We start from the raw sequence: 12664 nt of genomic DNA on the forward strand, positions 1-12664 counted from the left end.
GACCTATAGGGGCACATAGTTATGGGATAAGGAGGTTGTTACTAGAAACCCAGCCATAATAAGGAGAGCTTCCACCTCACAATATCCACTCGGTCCTAAGCATTAAATTCCCACGAAGTAGTTAATTCTCTATTAAGATCATTACACATGAAAGGGATGCCATTGGCCTACCGGTTCAAGGTACATCATTAGAATAGCTCATTGACTCCTCATGAAAAGGGTACCATTGGTCTACCGATTCAAGATAAAGCCTTATAATACTTCATTAGTCACTCATGAAAGGGGTGCCATTGGCCTACCGATTCAAGGTATATTAATCTATAAATTTTAATTACACATGAAAGGGATGCCCTTAGCCTACCGATTCAGGTATATCAATCAAGATAGCTCTTTAATTTTACATGAAAGGGATTCCCTTAACCTATCGATTTGAGGTACATCATTATATGTGAAAACCTTTCACAATATGTCATATTCATACATAGGTGTGTACATGAGGATAATCATCCAACAACACAACAACTAGATCATATTCATATTCACTTTACTCTCAAAGTGTCCTTAAAGCACATACATCAATCTCATAATCATGCATAATTCTCATACTTTGCCCTTCAAGGACCATGGATCATAATTCATCAACACATCTAAAATTAATACATTAGACATGGATGATAACATAATTTACGTAATCAATTCATAACATTCATAATTCTATAACATTCTACTTGCATCAATCAACACCCACACTTTGAGATCCAATTTGAGAAAATAGGGTAATTCATGGATTCTTGAGGAATTTAACATAAAATCATATAAAATCATCAATATATCCATAAAAAAATATAACTCAATCATTAAAAATGAATTTGAAAGGAATCCATGAGATTGAAGTCAAACCCTAGCTTTTGGGTTTTCTAACTTAGAAATTAGGGGTTTTGAAAGGGCTCCATGGGTGAAGGCTACCCATGGATGAAGAGCTACCATACCTTATTGAAGATTTCCCACGAATTTGAGGAGAAAAATATTATTTCTTCAAGACCTAGCTTCAACTTTCCTCTTCTTCTTCCTTGGAGTTCTAGAGAGAGAAATTTTGGAGAAGATGAGCTCTTTTGGGTTTTGATTTGGATTTTGGGATTTTATGAAGTGAATGGGTTGGTTAATGACTAAAACGGGGTTATATAGGTGTATAAAAACAATACAAAATGACCTCATTTAATAACTACCTAAGTTGGAATTACCTAAAATAACCGCCACTTTAAAGTGGGGTGCCAGGGACCACGCCCATGTTCACGACCCATCAAGGGCACCACGGCTCGTGGTGGTGCCTGTGGTCCCTTGACCAGTAACCACCTAAACCTTGGCAACCCCCCATGAGGTGAAGGCAGTCCCACGATTTGTGGTCTTCACCACGAGCCGTAAAGTCGTTCATGAAGGGAAGTCTTTTTAGGGAAGCATTGAGGGGTTCACTGCCTCAACACCACGAGTGGCCCCACAAGCCGTGAAGGCTTTCGTGGTCTTATGTAGTGCCATGGCAAGCTTGGGGAAGCCTTGGCCCTTGCCCCCTTGCCTTGGCTCATGCCCTCTAATCTTGACTTGTAGCCTCAAACTTAACCCTAAATGGTCGATTAAACTATGAGGTGTTACATCTTCTCTCCTCCAAAGTCACTGAATTACACAAAGGGCACGGGTCAGCCGAGCACTGAGTTGGGTTTCAAATTCTAGGCATCTAAGTTTGGAGGCACACTCACACAACTCTAAATTCTCACATAAAGGTGTGAGTTTCGAGCCTTGGCTTCATTTTGTTGGAACTTAGGTTGATTACACTTAACCTAGGGATGTGTTGCTTATTATTTATGTGCTTAATCATTTAAAAATCAACCCTTGGGATGATAGTCATTGTGAGTATTGTCAATTATATGCATATGTGTCGTAGGTTTGTGAATAAATTGAATCAAAAATTAAACTTGATGTAGGTTGAATTGTTGTTATTTGTGTTACTTTGATTTTTAATTTTACATGATGCGCTAAAGATGACGGTATAATGTAGTGATACAATATTTTGAAATGCATGAATTAGGATAGGTTGGGTTGGTAATTAAAGTGAAATTATGAAAATCACATGAATGAAGGCAATATTGAAGCCTGCGACTTCGAACTACGGGTCATAGAATTTTCTACGCCGCATAGATCGGTCTCGTCATCTAGAATGCAAAAAATAGTAGCCAAAGTTAGGAACCATGGCTTGACCTATGGTCCATAGAAATTTCGACGGACTGTATTATTAAACTGTCGTTCCAACTTCAGGAATTGAAAAGTGAACTTCTTTTCCTACGGTTGGGTCCTACGGCCCGTAGAAACTTCTATGGTCCATAGAAGCCTAACTGTAGGACAAAAACAGTGTTTTTCATACAACTTTTCTTTTTTTCATAGTTTTATTTTCATTTTTCTAGCTTTCTTTTTATATGTTTTCAGTACTCATGAGTCTTCCACAGTAATTATGCCGCCAAAGGGCATGCCATCGCGACAAGGGGAAAAGTTCACCAAGCCTTCGGCCCGATTTCAACTTGTTAATGAATCGGCTAATGACAAACTGAGTGGATCTATTATCAACCCGGGCACTAATAATGACTCACCTAATACACCTCGGAAAAATCACCAAGAATCTAAATGGCTTGAAATTGTGTCATTGTCGGATGCGATGGACTCCCCCATTAGAGCAATTGCTTCCCAGTATAAAGAGGGATGATAGAGTTCGGGGAGTGACAGTGGTGAGTCACAGACTGGAAAAGGCTCCAGTACACATTTCGATCGGTGTGTGATGAATTCTAGATTTGAACTCATTTAGGGCATTGTTTATATAGTTTTAGTATCCTCAAATACTTAATTTGTGACATAAATTGATGTCAAAGCCTTGATTTTTAGGTATGTGGATTGAGAAGCAAAGCAAGGACACTAACAGGCAAAAAGGAACTAAACAAATTGAAGAAATGGAGAAAGGTGGGCCTAATGATCGCCAAGTAGCTATATAGACTGCCTAAAGTTCTAGTGTGCCAGCCCTGAGGAAAGAAACCAAGTCGGTGATAGGAAAGGGGCAGTCGGTGAATCGCCGATCAATTTCGCAATGACAAGAATGATCGCCCAACGTTACAGAACTTAAGGATGCTGAAAGCTAATGCAAAAAGGCGATAGAAGAGAGCAATAGGCGGTTCGCTGATGTGAGGCTAAAAATACATATTTTTAATCATTATTTCCTCACATTTATTATTTATATTTGTCCTTTTTGAGCATTAATTTGATGGATTATGCTAAATTTGGTATTTTATTTGTAGGATTAAATTGGTGGAAAATTGGAGAAGTTTGAAGCTAAAACGAATTAAAGATGAAAGGTTGAAGAAGGAAATCAAGCAGACAGCTTAATGGATTAAATTTAATAAAATAATATATTTATATATAAAAGGAAATGGCGGCTGCAAATTGTGGAAATTCAATTTTACGCTTGCTTCTTGCTGCTGCCACGTGGCAGCAAGTGAATGGTGCAGAATTAAGTTGAGGCGGCGGTATTACTGTTCACGCGGCGAAAAAGAAAAAGGAATCCAATTCCTTTTGGTTTTGGATTCCTAATTTAATTTGGACTCAATTATTTTATTTAGGGTTTCATACATCTATAAATAGTGCATAGAAATTATTATTTGGAGAGGGGGAGCCAAGAATCAAGATACAAGACACTATTATTCTATTTTTGCTTTGTAACTTTGGAGATTAATTTGCAACCCTAGCAATTATTGATTTCCCAAGTTCATTTTGAAGATTTTGGCTTTGCAATTCAAGTTAATTTTCTGGGTTTATTATTCTCTCTACGTAAGTTCATGATTTCTTCATCTACAATTATGAATTGTGTTCTTGCCAATATGAGTAACTAAATCCACAACTAGGGTTGTGGGAACCATGATCAATTAACAAAGTATGAATAGTAAATAAGCAATTCTTGACTAGTATTTTGCATGCATTGATAATTCTTTCGTTTAGAAGTCTTTTTAACGGTGGCCAACGTTAGAACTCGCCTTGTTACTACTTGCCGGACCAAGGAGGTAATTAACAAGAAAAGAATTATCAACATAGATTTAGTGTGATACTATCTAATAGGCTAGTGTCGATTGGTGCGAAGTAATAACTAAGCCAAACATCAATTATGATGTCTAATATGAGGTAAAGGTAAGGGTTAGTAAATTATACACACGTAGCCGGACCAAGGTGCGGGGTGACATTCTCTAGATGTCGGACCAAGGATTTAGAGATACCTAACTTATCACTTTGCATGTAATACACTAGAAAAGGATTGCTATTACTAGGATTACTGCGTTCTTAGATTATGGGGAACATGTATACCCTAGTTCTTTCTCTTATCTTGATAACAACCAAAGTTGAGTTTGATTATTGATCACTTATTAAGTTCTTACTATTTGTTTCACACAAGCACAACCCCCCTTTTATTACCTGTTTCTGGAAATAATTTGACTAATTGAATATAATTGTTGGTTAAAAGTAAAGTCTAAACCATTTTCCTCGAGGGATCGATCCCAACCTACGAGTTGGGTTCTTTACTTGATAACGATCGCTTATGCTTCTGAAAGGAGGTGTAATTTGAGCGTATCAAATTACAGAACTTGAGGATGCTGAAAGCTAATGCAAAAAGGCGATAGAAGAGAGCAATGGGCAGTTCGCCAAACCACTCGGCGAACCCGACTTACCTCACCTAATGGCCCTTCGAGGATAATTTTTGGCAACTATAAATTGAATTTTGAATTGTTAATTAAGAAGCTCTCTTTTCCAGATTTTAGCTTGCTACCATTTAGAATAGTTTTCCCCGTAGACTTGAAGGTTTTTGGAGATTCAATTCGGAGATTTTGCAAGCTGGTTACTAATTTTATTCAATTTAGAACATTGTAAAGTCTTGATTACTCTTACACTGTTGATGGATAATCGATTTGGTAACCGTTTTCACCTTTTTATGATATTTAGCTAAAACCCCAATTCTTCAGGAGTGATCATGTGATTATGGGTTGAATTAACTTATGGGTGTTGTTAATTACTAGTTTAAATGCTATATTGAAATGGGTTTAATCATTAGCTGAGGTTTAATTTATAAATTGTAGTTGCAAATGCAGTTCTAATCTTATGTTCTTAGCTTGCGAGAGAGAGAAGTTTTGGGGCTAAAGCTTTCGATTAATGGTTTGTAGGTATTAGGTTGATATGGTTTCATCTCTAGAGAGTGAATCATTAACCCAATTCTACCCATATAGCTTGAGACAGTGGATGAATTAAGGTGTGGGTTGTTCTTAATTCCATGTTTGTCGATGTTCGAAATAAATCGCTTAAAGCGGAATAGTTTTTCGAGAGAAAGCTATTCCACTCATAGTCTAGCCTACCCACTGATATTTAGCTATGTATCAATAGTTACAATTACCCATGTAGTGAAATTTGCCTATAATCAATGACATCCTGAAAATTCGTCTCCCTATTATTAGTTTATCAGTGTTCGACTGCATTATAGTTGATAATTTCAAACCAACACATCTCATCTGACATTCGTGTCAACCCATTTAATTTATTTTATGTCTTTTTCGATAATGTCGATTCCTATAACTAGCTAGATCACATTTGTATTTCTTAATTGAATTTGAACACGTACCATTCCTGTGGGTTCGACCCCAACTCATTTGTTGGGTTTTATATTGCTTAATGATCGTTTGCACTTAGAATTGGATGAAGTTTATTTGAAGTGTTATTCATCAAAATGGCGTCGCTACCGGGGAGTGGTGTTATTTAAAATTCTTTTAGTGCAGTTGAATTGTGATCTTTTTTGTTATAGTTGAATTTACTTATTTTAGTTTTTGGTTTTGTGTTGCTTGTGTGAAACAGAGGAGGAGATGAGCGTTAATGGAAGTAATAGTAGCCAAGCGGGCCACCAAGATGATGTTGGAAACCTCAATGATGTAAATGACCCAAATGACAATGACCCAATTCCATTGGGTAGTGTAGGAGCAATACGTCTACCTCCAACTGAAGGAAACGTTGTTTTTCACATTTACTAGCACAATGCCTATATTTGAAAGGTTTATTTGTGGGGTTTGCTCATGAGGATCCCCACGAGCATATTCGGAACTTCGTGGACATTTGTGGTCCATTCGCATTTAAGAACATATCGCAAGAACAGTCCGTCTCAGGTTGTTCCCATTCTCTTTGATGGGTGAAGCTACCAAATGGCTATCTGAGTTACCAAGAGACTCCATTACATCTTGGGATGAGCTGATCACAGTATTCCAAGTGAGATTCTTTCACCCATCGAAGATGATGATACTCAGGGATAGCATCCAAGGTTTTAAACGCTTAAAAGGTGAGCCAATCAATGAGATGTGGCATAGGTTTAAGAAGTTGGTGTTGCAATGCCCAACTCATGGACTTCCAACTAATGTTTTGCTGCAATACTTCTATAGGAGCCTCGACTCGGTGAACAAATGAGTTATTGATCAACTTGTTCCCGGTGGTATAATGCAACAACCCTATGAAGTAGTGTCTCAACTCCTTGATTGCATGACCAAGATAAAAAAGGCATGGTACATTCGTGAAGACCAAGTCTCTCCTCTAACTTTTAGATTAACAAAAGAGCAGATCGAAAAGGATCAAGAGAGAGACCAAAACATGGCCAAAATGATGACCCAGCTAGATATGTTGGCTATATGTCATGGGTGTTGGTACAAAGAGTGTCAATGATGTGGTTAGTGGAGTAAACCCCGATGAAGCACAATTTGAAGCTATGTACAATGAAGAAGTGAACTTCCTAACCAATCAAGGAGGAGGTTACTACCCAAGATCGGGTGAAAATCAAGGTTGGAATAGAGATGAGGGTTGGAGAGACCGTGACAGAGATTGGTGTGATCATAACGCCACTTGGAAAGAAAGGGAGGTGACAAAGATAGGTATGTTCATCCCTATGAGCATCAAAAGCCCAAGGAATCTGAAGGTGGCCATATAGAATATATGCTCTCACGCATTCTGAACAAAGTTGAAGGGTCAAACAAAGTGTTGAAAGAGATGAAAGAGGATGTCTGAACTCTCAATCAGACGGAGACCTCTCATTCAGTCTCTATTAAGTAGTTGGAGACCCAAATGGGTCAAATTTCTTCTCATTTGAATCCAAGAAAACAAGGGGGGTTGCTAGTGACACAATGGCAAACCCCAAAAATGAAGCTTGATTTGGTATCCTAGTTGTGCCACGACGTTAACTAAGGCGCTTCTTAGGAGGCAACCTAAGTTTTTAATGCTTAAATTTTGATTTTGAATAATGGGTGTTTATTGTGCAGGTTGAAAAGTGAATAGTATTGGAAAATTGGTAGTTTAGCAAGAAAATAGTCTATTCGGTGACCTGTTGAATAGGTAGGCAAGCCCCGACTAGGACCGTCATTGGAATCACTAGGCTTTAAAGGGCACTCTGTAAAACTCGGCAGACTAAATGCTTAATCGGTGACTCGCCGAACAGGTCAGCGAACCTGACTACAACCGTCGTCTGAACCCCTAAAATTGTTGAAGGTTCTGTAAAACTCGGTGAGGGAAATACCACTTGGCGCATCGCTGAGTGGGTCAGCGAGAACGACTTACTCCACCGATGGTGCCGCGAACTGAAAGGTTTTAAAGGCCAAACGATTTAAAATTTCAAATTCCTTCTTTTTCTCTTATTTATAACTCTTGTACATTCTCATCCGAACTTTTGATCTTCCATGTTTTACTCTGTTGCCCATATTTTTGTGTGATCTCATGCTCAGAATTGGAAATCTTTGCTGCCCAGCCTTTCATCTTTGATATTTGGCATAAAGGTTGGTTTTTCGAACCCCGCACTTTAAGTTTTTGGTTGAAATCAAATGCTATAGGTAATTGGATGTTGTTTGATGTTGGTTAATTGCTTTAATTGTGTTGTTTGTGTTGGATTGCCCGTAGTTTGTTGAAATGTGTGCCTAATGTTCTAAAATTGTTTGATTTTTGTGTCTTGTTTGATTAAATCAGTTTTAAATTGTTGGGTTGTGGTTTATTTGGGTTGGGTCTAGTTGGGTGAAATCTAAGTAACCCCGAATTGTGCCAAATGATGTAATTTTCCCAATGATTGAGAGTTTGACGTCATTCTTAAGGGAAAAAGTTGTCAAATGGCCAATTTTTGCCAAATAGGGGAAAGTCTGAGTACCCCGAGAGCATCGTCGTATGGTTCTACCTTTAATTTCATGGTGTTTATGTTTGATTTTGAATTCGGAGGCTGTGGGCTTGATTTTGGGAAATGGGGTGGAAAATTGGCACATTGGGCCATTTGGAAAGCTGCGTCGAGCTCGCTGAGTGGTTCGGCGGTTCGCAAAAGTCCCCCTTTGATCGCCCTTAATTTAATATTTTGGCTAAGTTTTTTTGGTAACTTTCGGCGGGAAGCCTGAGCTCGCCGAGTTCACTCGACGAAAGGTTCTCTAGATCGCCCTTTCTGCTCCCTTAACCCATAAGTAATTTTCGGCGAGCTACTCCTAGCTTGCCGATTGGTGTTGGCGATTCGCCGAATGGCCCTAAACATCGCCGACCTGTCTTTATTTTGGAAATTTTTTGAGCTGGTACTTTCGGCGAGCCCGATCTGGCTCGCCTAAGTGACTTGCCAACTGGTTCGGTGAGTCTTTATGCAATTTCATTTCTGCACTTTTTATGAATTATTTCTCACACGTTTCTATGAGTTTTGCAGATATGGCTAGACCCAAAGTGTCAGGAAGAGACATGACACCCCTCAAGCGGGCTAGAGGAGTCGTAATAAATGAGGATGAAGCTGCATCCATAGCAAAGGCATCTAAGATCCCTACCAAAGAAGGAAAAGGCAAAGGAAAGGGCAAGACGCTCATAGCTGAGACACCGGAGCATAACTCCGGTAGTGAAGGAGAATCATTTGATTCTGAGGCTTCACTCTCTGAGCCTGAAGATAATCAGTTATTATAGGCCCGACGAGCAGAGATTCGTGCAAAAGCTCGTCATGATCCGTCTAGGATTCTGGAGCCAACCCCTTTTGCTTCGGATTCAGTGCCAGCTCTAGCACAAACAATGGTTCCAGCACCACCAGTTCAGGGTCCCCCTCCCCGTCTACTCATCAGGTTAAAGGTCGAGGGATTCCGGACCATTTTGGAAGAAAAAAGATTGTCCACTGATGGTGTAGTGGACTTATACCCAAATGTGTGGGACACTCTCCGATTCCGCCATTTTAAGATATTCACCAGTCCCCGTGGCCCATACATTCCCACCTAGGTCCAGGAATTCTATGCTGCCTACAGTGACCTAGTACCTCAAGGAAAGAAGAAGGCTAGTGCCTTCAGGCCAGTGGAGTCTGTGATGGTCCGAAGAAGGAAGGTTAGATGTAGCAGCAATGATATCAATATTGTACTGGATAGGTCTACAGATTTCGTGCACAAGTACCAGAGTTTGACTACTATGAAGACTTCAGAGGACCTGAAGGGATGGCTGGCACCCCTGATTTCTAACACCACCCAGAGGTGGATTAATGCCGGAGCGCCTATAGAGAAGAAGGATATAAATGTGGCAGCGAGATACTGGTTTGGATTTATTAGCAGCTCGATCATGTCATCTCAGAACGAATCTATACTCTGCCACCCAAAGGAGGACTGCCTCAGGAGTATCATATTCAGGAAGAGCATCAATCTGGGGCTAATCATTGAGCAGGAGATGGCCATGAGGGCCAAACAGCGCCAGACGTCCCTTCCATTCCCAGTACTCATCACAGAGTTGTGTTGTCGAGCTGGAGTTCCTCATGATGAGAAGAGGAATGTCAAGGTTACTCCCACATCTTCCACTGACATCCGGCGCATAGAGGCCGAGTACACACAGGACGAGGCTGATAAAAGGAGAGCATCCCCGGTGGACATATCCTCGGAGGTTGATATTGAACCATTACCTACAGAGGCAGCCTTCCCTACTCCGGCCTCCGGGCCTTCAGGTACTTCCAGTTCCACTCCTTCTTAGGCCCCGAGTTCTTCTGTTGCTCTCCCGCCCCATATATTTGCCACTGGTTCTACAACCTTCAGGGCTCCGATCACACAAGCCATGCTCCTCAATATGGGGCACCTAGCCCATTATGTCGATGTGCGGGCATCTCGACTAGAGGCTGAGGTGCCCTGGATGATTGAGAGAGTTATTACTGCAGCGCTGACACCTCTTCGAGCTTCCATTGATGCTCTCACAGTGAGAGTAGAGATTTACGAGAGAGGACAGGGTGTTACAACTGAGGTTACAACTTTGAAAGCTGATGTTTATGAGTTGAGGAAGGATGTGGACCATCTGATGTCCATAGACTTTACTTCACTATTTGGGACAGTAGAGATCCAAGATGATCCGAGTGTTGAGAATCCAGCTTGTGATGAGGTACCTCCGGCTACCACCAGAGATGATATTATAGTGGATGTTGTTGCTGCTAAGTCTGAGGTCGAGACTAATGAGGAGCAAATTGAGGTGCGAGATGCGGTTGTTTATGAGGATCTAGCCGACTTAGAGAGTGTCATGTTTGAGCCCGGCAGGCCTCCTTGAGAGACACTATTATGGCAGGCCCCAGTGGAGCCACAATTGATGCTACATCGGGCACTTATGCCCAACCTCAAAATGTTACCCTGGGCACTAATTCCTCGACAGACAAAGTGACTGAGTAGACAAGATGATTTTTCCCCTCCCTCTCTGTTATTTTGTTATACTTTGTTTTCTTGTTAGTTGAATTTGAGGACAACTGCTTCTTTTTGTAGGTGGGGTGAGGTATTTCCATACCTACCTCTTGTGATTTTGTAATGTTTTATATTGGGCTAATTTTGTTGATGTTTATATTTGTTTTGAACTTGATCTTGTGGATGTTTCAGCTTGTGGCCCCTTGTTTTGAATGAAATTGGTTTTGAACCTAATTTTTTTTTAAAAACCACCTCTTTGTGTGTGATTGTGGTTGTTCTTGTGCAAATTTGAGTATCGGTTATGATAAATACCGATGACTTAAATAGTGTTCTTAATTGAACGAAATGAATGTGCGATTACGATAAGGAAAATGAAGTTGCATAGACAATGTGTGAACTTTTAGCATCTCATTGTGACTAGCCAGTTATCGAATGAGTCTCTTGTGATGAACATTGAACACTAGCTAGAAAGTGTGGAGTCTTGTTAGATATTGGTACCAATGCCTTGTGTGATAAGATTACTTGAACATGGTGTATGATGACACCTAGAATTTTCCCCGTTGGTCCGGTTGATTGAGTGATGCAAGCACTTGAAATGATCTTAGTCAACAATTTTGAAGAGTGAAAACAGTTTGACAATATACTTCTTTTGTGTCCAACCTTGTGAGATGTGTGAACCTTGATTGACCCCTCTTGAGCCTTACCCTTTTCTTGGAAGAAACTTGAGCAATTATGACCTCTCTTTATCCTTTCACCCATAACTTTCATGAAGTATGGTTTGTTTGAATAGCCAACTTAGGCCAAAAGCCTAAGTTGGGGGTGTGGTGAAAAGAGAAGGAAAGCCAAGAAGTGAGAGAAATCCCCCTTTGAGTAAAGATTTTGAAAAAAAAAAGATGGAACCCTCAATGTAAAAAAAAAAAAGAAAAGGAAATGAAAAAGAAGAAAGAAAAGAAAAAGACCGAAAAAGTTGTGAAATAAAGTATTGGAAATTGTAAAAGAAATGGGGTATCCAGTAGTTCATATGAAGTTGAATAATGGGGTGGATTAGGAGCATGTTTGAGAAGGTAAAGAAAAGGAGGAAAGTGATGTTCAGACCATACTTCATGAAAGTGGAAGCCACCGAGCCTAAATGACCATACCCTTGACATTCAGCCCCGTTACAAGCCTTGAAAAGACCTTTGTAATCTTGAGTGAACTGAAATGAATGTTGATTGGAAAATAAAGGAAAACTTATGAGTGAAGTCATACATGTGTTCATCTTTGTGAGAGTGAGAGTTGTATGTGATTCCGGAACTTTAAATTGTTGAAGAATTTTGTGTGAATATGGAATCATCTTTGTTATGAGGGCATTTGAGTACCTTTGTTGAGCTTGAACTTGAACTTGTATTTGAAGCAAGTATTATGAACTTGAGCATCTTTAGTAATGGTGAATCACAATTTTAATCTTTGAGTGCACAATTGATCATCGTATGAGTAATTTGAGCCTTGTTGTGTGCATTCATGTTGAGTCTTATGTAGCACTATTTGAGACATCCTTTTTGAACTGCTGATCTTGAGTTTTACTTGAGGACAAGCAAAAGTTTAAGTCGGGGGTGATGATGAGTCCTAGATTTAGACTCATTTAGGGATTTGTTTATACAGTTTTAGTGTCCTCAAATGCTTAACTTATGCCATAAATTGATGTTAAAGCCATGTTTTTCAAGTATGTGGATTGAGGAGAAAATCAAGGACACTAACAGGAAAAAAGGAACTAAACAAATTGAAGTGGAGAAAGGCGGGCCTGATGATTGCCAAGAACACTTGGCGAATCGTCGAGTGGCTATTTAGACCGCCTAAAGTTCCAGTGTGCTAGCCCTGAGGGAAGAAACCAAGTCGGTGACAGGAAAGGGGCAGTCGGCGAATCGCCGATCAGTTCCACGATGAAA

The 12664-nt window shown here is 39.9% G+C and overlaps 1 protein-coding gene across 1 annotated transcript; it reads left to right on the top strand.

Moving 5' to 3' along the window:
* Positions 1–10143: 10143 nt before the first annotated feature.
* LOC125837658 (uncharacterized) lies at positions 10144–10611 on the top strand. The gene has a single exon (XM_049516742.1). It carries the CDS (start codon positions 10144–10146, stop codon positions 10609–10611), a length of 468 nt encoding a protein of 155 aa, XP_049372699.1.
* The last annotated feature ends 2053 nt before the right edge of the window (positions 10612–12664 follow it).

Source organism: Solanum verrucosum, unplaced genomic scaffold (assembly GCF_900185275.1).
Source record: "Solanum verrucosum unplaced genomic scaffold, falcon-dt-bn FXZP01000156.1, whole genome shotgun sequence".
Lineage (NCBI taxonomy): Eukaryota > Viridiplantae > Streptophyta > Magnoliopsida > Solanales > Solanaceae > Solanum > Solanum verrucosum.